Genomic DNA, 16,795 nt, shown 5'->3' with positions numbered 1-16,795 from the left:
TTTGCCAATCGATAGCCGCTCAACACGCGACATTTTTGGCATTTTGGCCAAAACAATTTTCAAAATATACAAAAGTCAATATATTTGTGTGTATAAATATATGTATAAATATATCTTATGTCAGCTGCTGCTGCTGCTGCCGGGCGTGTTGGGAGTTGCCTATTTTTTTGTAGTTTGTTGACAGCTAGCAGAATTTATGACACGAGTCTGGTGTTGGGTTAAAGTTTTTACAGCGCCCGCAGCAACAGGCGACAGCAGCAGTCACTGAAATCTATAAAGCTGCGCCTGCTGCAGTTGCAGTTGCAAAGATGTATAAAACTAAATGGAAACATCAGCGCCTTGCCCGCAAAATGACAGCGAACAACATCGTTGTGCGCCAGCCAAGTTAATTTATAGCACGGCCAGTGAATGTAAAACTGTAAACCGAATTGCGGCTTTTGTAACTAGCAACAAAAACAAAATACAAATAAAAAGCAACTGCTAAAAGCTAAAAACAAACTTAAACACTTTGGCCATAAATGCGCATAAAAAAGTTAGCTAATGCGTGTAAGTGTGCAAATATACGACTGAGCGAACAATGTTTTGAGGGTAAATTATGCAAGCACAAGGCGAACACAGAGATTTCCGATTTTAGATTAGGTTTGCATCTATTTAGGGTATATTGGATTTAAAGATTTGATGAAAATGTAGGAAAATGCAATTGATAATTAGATAGTGCCTCGAAATGTATATAAGAGATGAAAGGGGAAAGTGTATAAAAAAATTGAATATTGGGATTTCTATTTACATATATATAAAATTTATTAAAATAAATGATAATAATAATAAATAAACAAATATAAAAATATATATATAAAATTAAAAATAAATATAAATAAAAATATACATATATCAAATAAACGTATGAAAATATTTAAAAAAAAACAATAATAATGTAAAAAAAAACACAGGAAATATTCTTAATAAAAATAAAAATAAACATATAATATTTAAATTTAATATTTGAAAACATTTTAATAATAAAAATATGAAAAAACAACAGGAACATGAATTACAGATCTTTAAATAAATTATATATATGATAGTTAAAATTGTAAAGGACTTAATGTAATAATAAATAATAATAAAAAATAGTTTGTTTGAAAGCATTTGTAAGTGAATATAAATTTACTTAAAATTAAGGGCACTTATATATACAAAAAATGTATTAAATTTATTAAGGAGATTATGCAGTAAAATATAACTATGAATCAAACCAGTAGCGAAACATTTATCAAAAATATTCAAATATAATCTCAGAGGGGTCGATTGCTATTTTTGCGAATTATCTGAGATATCAATATGAGTAATAATAAATAAATAAATATATTTTGTTATCTATCTATACATATATATTTCCTTAAAAGAAATCATTGACAAATCAGTTTTAAAACGTGTCATTCATGACTCTGGTGCATTCTTATCAATATATGTATATATATATATATTAAATACAATTACCAAATGATTTCTGATTAATTGATTTCCTTTAATTTTGCTCAACTTTCAGACCTATCAAATCTTTTTCGTTATGCTCAAGTCGGCCAATTCGCCGCGACCCGCCTCGTGGATACTAGAAAAGTCCATAGATGGCATTACGTACGAGCCCTGGCAATACTTTGGCCTCAGCGATGCGGACTGCAAGCGACGCTACAATCTGCCCGGACGCAATGGCAAATATATTTTCAAAAACGACACCGAGGTCATCTGCTCGACGCAGTACTCGAAGCCGCTGCCGCTGGAGAACGGCGAGCTGCATGTGTCGCTGCTGAAGAATCGTCCGGGGGCGCAGGAGCAAACGCCGGAGCTGATGCGGTTCATCACGGCCCGCTTTATGCGCATCCGTTTACAGGGCATGCACTCGACGGCCAATCTGGACAACAGCGTCGACTGGCTGCTCGACTCGCAGTCGCTGGAGAAGCGCAGCTTCTACAGCCTCAAGCAGCTGCGTGTCAGCGCGCGCCTCGACTGCCACGGCCATGCGAATCGCACGCAGGATGTGGACGCCGGCAATGCCTACAGCCTGCTGCAGTGCGCCTGCCAGCACAACACCTGCGGCCTGCAGTGCGACGAGTGCTGTCCCCTGTTCCAGGATCGCGCCTGGTCGCCGGGCGGCGAGTGCGAGATTTGCCAGTGCAACGGCCATGCGCAGAGCTGCAGCTACGATGCCTTCCTCGAGCGTGGCATTTGCCAAGAGTGTGGCAACCATACGGCGGGCAACGAGTGCGAGTTCTGTGCGGGCGGCTTCTACAGGGAGCTGGGCGCTGCACCTACCGAACCGTGTCTGCCCTGTGCCTGCAACCCGCAGCGCTCGACGGGCAGCTGTGCGCCTGTGGGTGGCGCCTGTCATTGCCTGGAAGGATTTCAGGTGAGCCTGGGTGCAAATAGTCATCCAATTACATTTAGCTATCGATTCTCATTGTGCATTATATCTATCAATTATTTATCGATAATCGTTTGCAACGATTTAACAAAACAAAAAGCGAAATACAAATTCATGTTAGTTTATGATGAGTTATTGGATATTGTTTATATTAGAAATATTCTATATTATAAATACGATCTAAATCGATTGAAAGACCATAATTAATATTAAAATTAATAATAAAATAATTGTAATGTAATCAATAACATTAATTGATAAGAGATTTAAATATTCATATTAAAAATTGACTATAAATCATATTAATAATAAATATTCTCCACATTTCAGGGTCCCCATTGCGAGGAGTGCGCTCCAAATCACTACGGCGATGACTGTCGACGCTGCGAATGCGATTCTCGTGGAACTGTTCCGGGCAGCGCCTGTGCCGGCAGCTGTCAGTGCAAGGGGCATGTGCAGGGCGACACCTGCTCCGAGTGTGCCGTGGGCTACTTTGACTTGAGTGAGCAGAAGGCGGAGGGCTGCAGTCGCTGCTGGTGCTCCCATGTGTCGGAGACCTGCCACAGCGCCAAGCTGCAGACGTTGGCCTTCGAAACGCTGAACGATTGGCGGCTGACGGACATACAGCGGGCGCAGGCGATAGCCGTGGCCGTCGATGCCGAAACGAAGCGTCTGATCTTTGGCAACGAGCTGGACGAGGTGGAGGCCATCTACTGGCAGGCGCCGGCGGGCTATCTGGGCAATCGGCTGACCAGCTACGGCGCCAGGCTGCAGCTGCAGCTGTCGTGGGTTGTCATGCGGGGCGACACCTCGGGCAAGCCGACAACCGGACCGAATGTCATACTCTGGGGCAAGAATGGCCTCAAGATAGCCTATGCGGATGAGTCCTATGAGGGCCTGGAGCTGGCACTGAATGTCCCGTTGACGGAGCAGGGCTGGTATCATGTGCCGCCCGCTGTGAAGGACATAAAGACGCGCCTCAGACGCACCGAGGGCGGCGATTATCATGGCGAGGCGGTGACCCGGGCACAATTCCTCTCCGTGCTGGTCTCGCTCGATGCGCTGCTCATACGCGCCGCATATCACACAGATCAGGTGGAAACGTCGCTGGAGCATGCTGTCATCTACTCGGGCGGATTGGAACTGGGTGGCCAGGCCACAAGCCAGGTGGAGCAGTGCGTTTGCCCAGCTGGCTACACGGGCTTGTCCTGCGAGAGCTGCGCCTTTGGCTACAAGCGCATTTACGAGAACACCACGGATCATAGGCTACTGGGCAAGTGCATACCCTGTCCGTGTAATGGCCACTCGAATTCGTGCGATCTGCAGAGCGGTAATTGCGGCGATTGCATGCACAACACATACGGAGAGCGGTAAGATTTTAAATACATATTAAAATGCATTTGATGCATTTGATAGCAGAGACACAAACCATTTTCAATGATGGGAACAGATAATTTGATTTTTAATAGAGTTAAATAAGAACCAGTTTCTCACCATGTAATTTACATAGGCGTCGTTAGAAAGAGTTCAAATGCAAGTGGATTGCATTACTTATTGCTCATCATTTGCACAAACCAAATAATATCCACATTAGCTTCCAATTATACTGCACCCTGCAGACACTGGTGTGTGTCCAAACTACACATTGTGGTGATCACAAGATAGTAATAAAATCAAGAGACATATACATATAGTATATAGCAGAATCTTAACATATTCATATTCAAATACAAATCTTCATACAACTTTTCAAGAAGAGCGTTAATGCAAGAGAATTGCATTACATAGATCTTCATATATACAAGTCAAATAGCATCCACACTACCAGATATGATAAACATACTAATCAGCCTAGACACACACCACTAACTGCAGCATGGTACTAGAACAAAGAGCAAGCGATGGCTCTTTCTATAAGCAAATCACATATAAGCAAATTTCATATGTAATACAATCACACATGCATACATGCTAATTTAGAAAGAAAACGAATGCATGTGCATTGCATTCTACAGCTCTTATCATTTTCATATGCACGGCTTTTAAAAGAGAGCAAGTGCAAGTGGATTGCACTGCTTTTATTACATACACAAACCTGTTGTAATACCCACACCACACAGGACACCACATTCAATTTTAAACAATTCATTTACCATCCACACACAAAGCCCACACGCCACACTTCTCACCAGATTGGTTTGAGTTCACACTAAACGCATCACAACTCAGGCCAAATAAAATTTAGTCAATACATACACCTAATGCTGCATTTTCACTTCCGTCTCTTTGCAGCTGCGAGCGTTGCCAGCTCGGTTTCTATGGCAATCCGCTGCAGGGCACGCCCCACGACTGCAAACGCTGCGCCTGCCCACTGCCAGAGGACTCGAACAACTTTTCGCCTAGCTGCCAGCTAAAGAGCTACAACTACATGGACCTAAATCCCCAATTCGAGCTGATTGAGCATGCGGAATATATATGCACCCAATGCCCCGAGGGCTACACGGGCGACCACTGTCAGGTGTGCGACGACGGCTACTATGGCAACCCTCTGGAGCTGGGCAACAGTTGTCGGCGCTGCGAGTGCGACGGCGGCCCGTGCAACATCACAAACGGCGCCTGCATCACCTGCCACGGCAACACCGAGGGCTGGCACTGTGAGCGCTGCAAGCGAGGCTACTGGGGTGACCCGGCCGTCGGCTGCGAGCCCTGCCACTGCTACGCCGAGGGCTCCGAGAGCGGCCTCTGCGACAGCACCGATGGCCAGTGCCTGTGCCGGCCGCGCTTTGCCGGCCAGAAGTGCAACGAATGCGATGTGGGCTACGCCCACGTGGAGCGCCAGTGCGTGCCCTGCAATTGCGATGCACTGGGCGCCGCTGTCCTGGGCAACTGCAATGCCACAACTGGACAATGCATCTGCAAGGTGGGCGTCATGGGCGTCAAGTGCTCGGAGTGCTTAGATGGCTACTTTGGCATGAATGTAAATGCCGAGCAGCTGGAGGATTTGGCTGCACTGCGTCTGGCCGAAAACGATGGCGATTGGGAGCTAATCAACGAGAACGACGAGACTGTAGCCTGTGAAGGTGAGTACGCGCTTAAAATACAAGTATTCCTAGTTGATTGCGATAGTCCTCAAAGCAGATTTAAACCAGAATATTACAGTATACAAAATATATATACATATATTATTAAAGTAAGATAAATATGCCTCACTTATATATGTATATCGATTGACTATCTCTTAATATTTTTATATAAAAAAAATATCAAAATATTTTGAGGAACATTAAAATTTTTCTATTATTGGAAAATGTTAAATTTAGAAAAATCCATCATAATAACAATTTTAGGAAAAGTTATTTATAACGCACACAGACCTTTGCACGCATCAAAGAAATTACACTCAAGTGCGGTTAAGAACAAAGCTAAGAGATTCCAGAAACTCATGTACATATGTATATACATATATATATATAATACTATATGCATGATATATACCATATACGCACTCTGATCGATTGGTGTTCCCAAAAAAAAAACACAGATGTGCATTTAGGGCGCCAAGGTGGGCGTGGCTCAGCAATATAATGCGTTAGATACGAGAGAGGCAGCGCATAATTGAATTTTAGCTCTGCTTTGTAATACTCTTGAGTCGAGAGCTGAAGTTTCTTGCTGAAGTTCTACGGAAAATCAATTACACAGCTCGAGCATAGCTTATTAGCTAATTAACTGACAGCTCAGAGAAGAAGAAGAGAAGGAGAACGAAAAACAAGTTAGTAGCCAAGCAGCCATAAAATGCCAGAATTAACTACCTGAAACTAATAGGGAGCAAGCAGCCTTACAAAATTACAAAAAAAAGAAAAAAAAAATATACAAAAAACTACAAATATTTTAGGCAGCAAAAATTCGAGTGAAAATTGAATGTGAATAAGACTCGCACTTTGAAAATTAAATGAAGAAGTGCGGAAAATAAATTTAAACTTATATATAATATATAATTTAATAAAGGATAAATATATAAATTTAAAAAAATAAATAAATAAATAACAATAAGTTAAATGTATGCTGTAAGCATATATGTATGTATGTAAGCATATATTTTACTCATTGTGCTCATTAAGCATATATTTTACTCATTGTTATTTATTTATATTTTTTAATTTATAAATTTATCCTTTTTTAAATTATTGGATATCAAAGGTTTTTGTCCAACATCTTAAGTGATAATAGCATGACAAATCGTGTACAACCTAGGTTCAGAATAACAATAACAGAAATAATTAACTAAATCTCCTCTAAAATAGTTTAAATATTCTAATTCAAATTAAAACTGTCCCATGCAATTCGAGTTCCTGCTCAAGTACAAAACCTCGCTCAAGCTGTTGTAAACGACGAAATAGAAGAAGAAGCTGGAGAAGATGTGTGTAGAAAAAGTGAAGAATAATGTTGTAGTTGAAGAGCCCAGTCGAGTGGTTTCTTTTAACTGCACTTTGGGTTTGTTGTCCAGCCGCGTTACAAAACAATAAATTGTTATTTGAGTACAGCTTGTAATATAACTGCTTTTTTTCGCCTTTTGTCTGTCGGGTGTTAAAAAATGATATAGAAAAAGAAAAAAACAAAGACTTGAACTTCAAGGCGAACTGCCTGCAGTCCATGAGGCATATCTGGTTACAATGGCCACAGATAATGAGCTCCATGTGAGATGAATGGGCGGAGTGGGTGTGCATAGAACACCAAATTAGACTTGAATATATAATAATGATTAGACTGATAATGATGATATGATGATGAATATGTGAATAATATTTTATATGTATTTTTGTACATGATCTGTGAAGACATTCAAAAAATCATTTATTCAATATTAAAATTCTGTTTCATGCTCTAGTTACTTTATATTATTTATATATATATAGATATAATCTTTCTAGAAAATATTCACTCCACCTTCAACGACATTTGCCCAAGAGACATTTATTATAGCTATAATTCTACTCTATAACTCATAGTCAGATCACCTGAAACAAAGGCAGGGATACTACAGCCCACATCTAGATCTCGTATTAACTGCATTTTCGGGGCCCTACCAAAGATATTTATGCAAAACAATTGCAGGCAACAGCTAAACTTTACAGTCGCACGACAAGAAAACAAATGATTTATGACCTTACGTGGCTGGAATTTAAGTTATGACGGCATAAATGTTTAAAATTATTTAAAACTTTGTTGGTGCGAAACTTGACGAAAAATGAGAAAATCTACAAATAATCACAAGTAAATAAATTACACAAAAAAATAAAATAAAAATAAAATGGAAAAGAACAGACAACAACAAAAAAGCCATTAGGGTCAAGAGTCGCAAATGTAGCTTGATTGAAGAGGCTTGAGCTGCTTGCAACATGTTGCAAGGTGTTGGTGGCACGCTGTTGTTGTGCGCTTTTGGGGTCAAAGCGACAAAAGCCGCTTAGTCAACAACAACAGCCACTGGCCATTATGCTTAATTAACGAATTGTTTGGTGTTTGTTTAATGCCACAGTTTGGCAGCCACTGGGCAGCAGTGGCTAAGCATTTTAGCACATTCTTTGACCATAAATCTGACACTTTAATCTGTCAACTTTTGACTTTTCTCTGCGTCTCTCTCTCTCTCTCTCTCTCTCTCTGTTTCTCTGTTTACTCCTGCTCTTATCGTTACATCTCACTATCTTCTGAAGCGAAATGACAATTGACTTTCATACCCAACAGTAGCCGCACAGTAGCTGCAGCCGCAACCTCACAAATGCAACCACTTTCATAGCCAACACCCACGCCGCGTGGCTGCAAGAAAAATTGTTGACCAGTCAGCGGCTCAAGATATTAGATTAGCTATGAAAAGTGTGATTAAGCGACTCGTTTGAAGTGCTCAGCGACTTTTATGGAGCTTTGTTAAAAGTTGGCGCTGAAAGCAGCTAAACTGTGAAAAAAAAAAAAATGTTGCTAGGATGCAGCTTAAGAAAAAATATAGATACAAAATCATTGACGAATGTGCCAAATCAGTTTTAATAGTAAAAATTGATTTAAAATGGTTTCAAAATGTTTTTTCTTAGTTGGCAATGCGCGACTAAAAGATACTATAAAGGTTTTTTTATTCAAATATTTATACGAATGAAACCAAAATTTTTAATATCTTAAATCCTAAAAAAATCTATTTATTTATTTGTATACTAAATTTATTTAAATTAAATGAATTAAATTAAATTGGAATAATATTTAAATAGTGTACTTATATTTAGCTTTTACTATCCAAATAGAAATTTCAATAAACACCTAAAAAATTCAAAGTATGTTGTAGCACATGGCAACTATTCATTTAATGACTTTTCGAAGCTCATTAGATACTTTGCTTAGTGTTTTCCATCTACTGCCTCTCCATTTCCATACTAAATCGGCTCACCTAATCAAATTATTTGACTCACTGCAAGAGTTTTTATATAAGGCGCCGCCAAAGCCAAGCTGAAAATCATTTGCCTTTTTCCCCCAAATTGATATAACTTCATTTTGTGGTTGTCTTTGAGGCAGCCGCAAGAGCGAGCTCAAGCAACTGCAATTAATTTCGAGGCATTTAACACAAATATTTCAAATTGTTGCACTAATCAGGCTTTTTGGACAAAACGCAAAATTCAAAGTCGAGATGGAGCCACAGTCAAATGGTGGGCAAGGCAATGACAATTTTCGCATTTCGCATTTAGATTTTCGATTTGATTTGGTTTATTTGTTTTTGTTTTTGTTCTCTATTTTGGGGTCTGCCCAGTCGCTGGGCATACCAATGACCATAAAAATGTCAACCACAGCAGCAACAACAACAACAACAGACGGCAGGAAAATATGTGCCGCTTGACTCGGATTGCCAAAGTGGTTTCGCGCGGTGCCTGAAAACTGGACACCACATCGCGTCGTCGGCTCCATGCTGTCTGAGGCATTGCTGTGGTTGCGCCTGTTGCTGCTGTGGCTGCAGTTGCTGTTGCTGCTGTGGCATGTCTTTTGGTGAGCGGCAAATGGAACTGATTACAAAATATGACCAGCGGCTAAATGTATGCGCCGTTTGCTGCTTAATTTCTTAGATAGCCAAAGACTTTGGTTTCGATTTTTATATACATCTAAATTTTTGCAAGTTTTCTGCGTGGGCTATAAATTTGCTAGCCTAACGCACGTGCTACTGTTTGTTGCTGCTGCTGTTGTTGCTGCTGTTGTTGCTGCTGTTGTTGCTATCGCTGTCGACGCTAATGACCAGGCCAACTGCCAAATTGTTAATGCAAATGAGCTCCTTAAGTGCCCCAGTTTCTGTCTCATTTTGTGAGAATGTCTTGAGCTGCACATGGGAAAATAATTGGACATAGCTTGAAAATTAGCTATCGGAAAATCGTCTGGTATAGAGAAAATCAAATCTTAATGTACGACATGAATAATGATAGATCAATTTGTTGATATTTTACTCTCAAGTCTGAGCTCACTTCATGCCATTCATATTTATGCTCTATAATATATGCCATACGGATATATATCTATGTACCTCTGAATCTCTGAATCTATGTATCTAGATATCAATGTATCTATGTATCTATATATCTATATATCTTTGTATCTATGTATCTATATATCTATATATCTATATATCTATATATCTATATATCTATATATCTATATATCTATATACCTACATATCTATATATCTATGTATCTATGTATGTATATAGTATCTTCTGTATTCATCTTATTTCTTTTATATACCATCTTCTATCTTCTATATATACCATATACCATTTATATTAACATCTACATCTAACTTTATATTTAACACGAACGCTTTGAGATGCTTCAGCTGTTAACTAGGCCAAAACAATTACAAAATATTATAGTAAACAGGTAAAAAAAAAAATGAATCGAAAACATTTTACTTTACGGCAAGTGTGTATGCGTGTGAGTGTGTGTGTGTGTGTAGCTAGTATCTTTTTCACAATTGCCAAAGACAAGGCAGAAAATTGCAAATACAAAAAGCAACTTTATACGCTTGGGGCGAGACTTGGGACCGAGACTCGAATGGCCGGCCAGTCGCAATGTCGCAGCAAGGTAATCAAGAAGCGTCTAAATGGACAAAATGGAGCAACAACAACAACAACAACAACAACAGCAATGACAACAGCAACTGCTGTGACAAGTGGTTGTTGGCCTGTCAACGCATCTCGGCTCGAATGATGACTGGAAATGGAGCAAGAGAGCATCCTCGGCCTCACGTGGCAATAAATTTCAAATAATTCCCCAGCGACTTGTGACATAAAGCGTCTAACTGTAAATCGAATTGTCGCTCTGGCCAAAACAGTTAATAGAGTGAAATTGGCCAAAGCGAGAGGACACATGCAAAGCATTTGACACTAATGAATGTCCTCGCTAACAAGGAACAATTTGCTTACAATTTAGAGCCATTAATGCCACACAAATTTTAGACCAGAGAGGGAATGAGAGAGAGAGAGAGAGGTAGAGTGAAAAAGAGAGAGGCACATACACATAATAAAACACCTTTCTGATTTACTAATTTATGAGCTGTCTCGCTCGCTCGGTGAACTGCAGTTGCTTCCCCTACTTTGTATCTTTATCTTGGCCATGTTTGTGTTGCTCTATCGGAAAAGTGTCCAAAAACAAAAACAAAAACAAAGAGATGGCCTTTAAGCACGTCTGCTGCAGGCACGATCGGGCTGCAGTGTGATTTTAATTGCTGCCACACACAAATGTTCTCCGAGTGCAAATCGCTGTTGCCAGCGCTCGCTGTATTCGCCACAAAGGCACCGAGATTTATGGCCACATTCAGCCGAATTGGGCAAAGAACTGATGGAGTGGAATAATCGTGTCTGTGCAGTTATCTAGTCTGCTGTTTGTGTGTGGGATCAATAGAGTTCAGCTGATGAGGTCATCATAACATTAGATTTATCATCATGTTGTATAGGAGTAATAAATACTTTTGTATATCTGTTCAAGAAATACAAATATTTATTCTGCTGGAAAGTTTTTCATTTTGGCAAATTTAATTAATTCATTTTTGCTGTGAAAATGTGAGCTTTACATATTTAAAGAATTTTTTTTCCTTTATATACAAGATCTTCGCCTTTCTTTTTCTGCTTTTCTCTTTATCTAAAATTTCAGATACTTCAAAGATTCTGCTTCTATTTCACTTCATCATTTCATATGTGAATTTTTCTCATTAATCTCTTCTCAATGAAACGAATTTTTATTTAAGTTAAAGAAACAAAACCCATAAACAAAAATTACACAATGTACATTGAATGAAACAAATTTTTCATTCACTATCTTCTTCCGACTATATATTCTCTAATGCACTCGAATTTCATTTTTGATTACATATTTATACGAGTAAAATTTGAGCTCAATTTGAGGGCAGCTTTGTCACATCGACGTACGCCTCATTTGCACTTTTATTGACACTTCATAAACATGCATGAATGAAATAGAGAATTGTAAATGAAATTTACAAATGAAAATCAAATGTTTAATCAGACAGCTTACAAAACATTCAGAATACAAAAAAAAAAAAATTAAATAAAAATATATGTTCCTATATGTGTATACAATTTGAATCTGAAGCTTCAAAAAAAAAAAAAAAAGAAGAAAGCTTATCAGCAGCATAAGTATTATATACTTTGTTTGAGGAAATCAAATTAATTTAAGAAAATATAAAAATGTACAATATGAGTAGAGAGAGAGAGTGAAAACTGACCAAAGAGTTGACTAGAGAGCTACCCTGTATTATTGCAAAATATATTTTATATATCTATATTTATTACATCTAGGTTTTATCTAGGCAAATATATATAGCTTAATAGAAATCTTAGTAATTTTACTGAGAAAAGCGTCTATCCAATAATGTCTTACATAACATAAAATACTCTTTAATTTAGTTGAGATAAATGAGAAATAAATTTAATAAAAATTAATAATAAAATGAAAATGTTTGTTTATATCAGCTTGATTTATGTTACAGATGTCAATGCCAAAAATATTTCATCAAGTTTATTATTATGAATTATTATTCATATTTATGTTTACATTTCCGGTACATCAGATGCACAACATCATGAAAAGAATTTGCCAAAAATCATAATTATTTAAAACCAAAAGAAAATATTATCACTAAATTGTTATTTCTGTTGAGAAATGATGTGGTTTCTATAGACCCCACAATGATCTCACCTACATAGCAAGACAAAGTCTGTAGCCTCGTTAAACCATTTGCAATGAATTACGAGGTATGCAGCACACACACACACACACACACACACGCACACACAAAAATGCACTAAAAACAAAAAGGCACAGAGTAATTAATAAATTATTTCCAGTCAATAAACTGTGCGAGTTTCAGTGTGTGTGTGCGTCTCTCTCTCTCACTCTCTCTCTCTTACTCCCTCAGTTGCAACATGAACCAAGTGCGGTGGGCGCCCCGCGGATGCGCAAGCGCCGCACCCCGCACACGTCGTACGCCCCGCACACCCCCGCTGCCCGCTGGCCGCTGGCTGCAGCAGCCATGTCGCTGCGGCATGTCAGTTCATTAGGGTCAAATGGCTGACGGCAACTGTAACGTCTGTGGGCTGTGCGCGGAGCCGACGCTGAGAGCTCTGGGAGCTCTCTGATTTGGGTTTTCCACGTTGCCGCAGCGCTTTAGCGGTTCATAAAAATTAGCTAACCATAAAATTAGCCAAGTTTGAGAATCTCGTGAAGTAAACATAAATTCAATTGCATTTCATTCATGAGCTGCGGCCCAGCCATCCATTCGTCCGTTCGTCCGTCCGCGGCGGATGCCCGTATCCGATTTTCAATTTTCCATTTTCCAATTTTTTCGGCTTTATAATTTATGTTATAGTTTCGTTTATTTGTGTTCGTTTGTCTTTTATGAATGAATATCAAACAACTTTATGGCTGGCAATTGTCTGCGCTTAGTTTTCATTGACTGCCAGGGAAAATTTTGTGTTTTTATGTGCGCCTCAGTATTGATTTTTTTTTTTTATTTACTGGCGAACCGAAAGCCAGGTGTGACGACTGCTGGATAGATCGTCATAGTGTAAAAGATGAAAGCAAGAATAAAATTAGCTGAGCTGGTTCAAATTATTGCTGTAACTGTGATTTTTAGCTGATCGTAAAGTGGCTCCGTAAGAGATGAGAAACTGTGAGAATTGTTCTAAGCCAGCGATTTTTCGAATTTATCTTGAGAGAATTGAAGCTGAGAGAAGGGAGAATATTGAAGGTATACATCTAAAGCATTTGGTAGAAGAATGAAATGAATAACTATATATTTTCTTATGAATCAAAAAGTCTGAAATTGGGAAAAAAAAATACTCAAGCTAGCATAAAGTGGAAACTAAATTTATCGAACTGTATTTCTCTTCGTCATCTTGCTTCAATTTAATATTATGAATGATTATTATTATTGCATGATCTCATATATTGTAATAATAATGTTAATAGATCCAATCTATGATCTATTTCAATGAAAAAGTTTTTAGAACTTCTCTGAACTGACTTTCTCTTCTTCTTTACTCCAACCATCCATCATTTAATGATGATAATGATAATGATTTATGTATCATTTATCTGTATCTCTCTTCTTTGGTTCATTTACATATCCTTGATTCATAAATAAAGCTCATCTGAATATATTCTTGAAGTTTACTCAACTTCCTCTCCCATTTCTCTCTCTCTCTCTCCTTCCCTTATTTGCTCTTCCTCCCAGTACTCACATGTGCTGTTTGTTCAAATGTCAAGTCGTTAGGCTTTGGTTTGGCCTAAAAAAAACAAAAAAGATACTGGCCAAAACAATTTTCGCGTTGCTTATCCAGCAGCAGTAGCAGCAGGAGCAGCAGGGGCAGCAGCAGGAGCAACCAGCGCATTGATTGATTACAAAACGTGCGCCAAACGTTTTCACGGCAGCAGCAACATGCAACAAGCGTAGCAAGCAACCAGCAACCAGCAACAACTGCAACCAGCAACAGACAACAACTGCAGCAACTGCAACAAGCGAGGCAATTGTTTTTCGCGCATCAAGAGATTTTCCACAATGGCATTTTCTTCATTTGCGCCTAACAATGGCAGCACTTTGTCACGATTTCGCGCCGCCAACAACAACTGTTGCCGTAGCCAACTCTAACAAGACACCGGCAACATGTTGCTGCTGCTGCTGCTGCTGCTGCCGCCGCCGCTGCTGTTGTTGCTACCATTTAATGTTGCCGTGTTGAATTATCACCGCGCATGTGTGACTAACCTCCCGAGGCGGTGCACAACAAAAAGATAAGCCAAACCGTTGGACGACACAACATGCTTTGCTTTTCGACTGTTGCTGCCTCCACTCCGTCCCTGCTCCCTTCGTTCACTTGCTGCGATGCTCTTCACCTCAAGCCTGCGCTTCACTCATAATTTTTACGGAAACCAGAAGGAGACAGCTAGAGTGTGAAAGAGAGGGCCGAGGGAGGCAGATTCCTGCCTTATTTATGACTGCAGTGGCTACTGTGTCTGCATTTGGGTTATGCTGGCAAATGCGGCACTTTAATGATCTTGTTACTCTCGGCCATCGCTCGCTCATCCGCTCATCCACTCGTTCGCTCGGTTGCCCGGTCGAGCCCTTTTGCATGCCGGTCAAGAGCAACAGCAACATCAGCAACAACTGAGCAAATCATGTTATAAAGCTGAGCTAACGAGCATTGCCCCTTATTCACGTTAATTCACACATCATTTCATTGTTGCGCTTTAGCTGCCAATGATGAATCACCCAAATCATTCATAACTAGAGAACTGTGAGTGCTGCATCAACTGAGAAGCAGAATCGCAAGAGGCAGCCGGGAGGAGAACTAAACTAAAACTAAAATACCTTAGCTGAGAGGCCTATAGATATAGATATGTATAGAGTGTATATAAATATTTATATTGCAAATCTACGATATATTTTCATGACAAAATTATCGAGGGATCATTAAGAGTGTTTGAAATTTATCATAATAACGTAAACAAATATATTTAGAAACTAATTTTACTTAGCACAAGAGCAAAATTTATGAAATATATTTGTGATTAGCTATTAAGCTTTTATTTTATTTGTTAAATTTGTTTTTTAAGTCTTTGAGATTTCAATATGCATAAAAAAACAATGATAACAAACATTTAAAGAATTTTAGTATATCCTTAGTAAAATTGTTCATCAATTAGAGAAGCATTTAGTTATGATTTTGAAGATCCAATAGCAGTATTCTGAATTCCGAATAGGGTTCAGCACATTAATATTCTTCAGAAAAACATATTTTTATTATTGGACGGTAAAAATTTTGATATTGCTTGATTTTATCATGTTTAATCGAATTTTATGGAATTCAAATTTGTAATGTAAGATAATTTTTAATATAATCATATATAAATATAATTTAATATCTATACCATTCTATGTCTTGTGCATATAATTTCTTTGCTAATATATTTAAATCAATTATTAGACTCTGGAAGTATTTCCAAAACTATTCATCACTCATTTGTCATATTTCACAACAGCTCTTAACTAAATTATCAATAGATATGAAGTTATTAGGAATATAGCTGTACCCTAACAAAGTTATTAGCTAAGTATATTAGCTAATTGCAGCAGCAACTAGATGAAGCCATTAAGATAATTCGCTTCTATGATTATAATTTTCTGGTAACTCAAGAATACCTCTTAAGCACCCATTTAAGCCAAACTAAATGTTTAGCATTAAATTCTTCGCCCCAAGGCAACTAAATTGTGTCTTATTTATGCTTTCTATTCACCTTTTGTTCTCATATTTGTGCACTGCCCACCCCATTCATATATTATTCATAATCTTTCATGTTTCCCGGAGTATATGATAATTTACGTAGCAACTATTCAGTCGCATTGTGTGTGTGTGTGTGTGTGTGTGTTTTCTATTTGTCTGGAACATTTGCATTCGCACACCTCGCAGCCGGCCTCCTGGTGCGTGGCTTCATCATCATCATCTCGCATCTTCATCAGGCAAACGGCTTTCGGTCGTGTTTCGTGCTGTGCCCGATTAGCACTTCCCATGCACTGCTCAGAGAGCAACAGCAGCAGCAGCAACTGCAACTGCAACTGTAGCAGCAGCAGCAGTCGTAGTATATGAATGTGTTTAGACTGCTGCACTTCCGTTTCGTGGCTTGCGTTTGGCCAGCTGCTAAAGTCATCTGTCTTGGCTGTGGTCCATGCAAGAGGCAACTGGCAACGGCGACAACGCCAACATCCTCTGGCCTGCAGGCCAACAGACACGTAACGTCATCAACTTGACATTTAAATTGTGCTCTTGATAAAGTTGCCAACAT

At 38.8% G+C, this 16,795-nt stretch overlaps 1 protein-coding gene across 3 annotated transcripts in view; it reads left to right on the top strand.

The window, feature by feature from the left end:
* wb (wing blister) overlaps window positions 1-16,795 on the top strand; it is a 101,930-nt gene that overhangs the window by 37,535 nt on the left and 47,600 nt on the right. For all 3 annotated transcript variants that reach the window (XM_089258679.1, XM_089258680.1, XM_089258681.1), the window contains exons 3-5: window positions 1,550-2,407; window positions 2,753-3,792; window positions 4,715-5,502. In XM_089258679.1, the coding sequence (XP_089114805.1) occupies window positions 1,550-2,407; window positions 2,753-3,792; window positions 4,715-5,502 (2,686 nt within the window). The remainder of the gene's footprint in view (window positions 1-1,549; window positions 2,408-2,752; window positions 3,793-4,714; window positions 5,503-16,795) is intronic.

This window comes from Drosophila navojoa, chromosome 3 (genome assembly GCF_054131105.1).
Source record: "Drosophila navojoa isolate 15081-1374.11 chromosome 3, UAZ_NAV_1.0, whole genome shotgun sequence".
NCBI classification, from domain to species: Eukaryota; Metazoa; Arthropoda; class Insecta; order Diptera; family Drosophilidae; genus Drosophila; species Drosophila navojoa.
The sequence above is the reverse complement of the archived record's forward strand: the minus strand, read 5'-3'. Positions and strand labels throughout refer to the sequence as shown.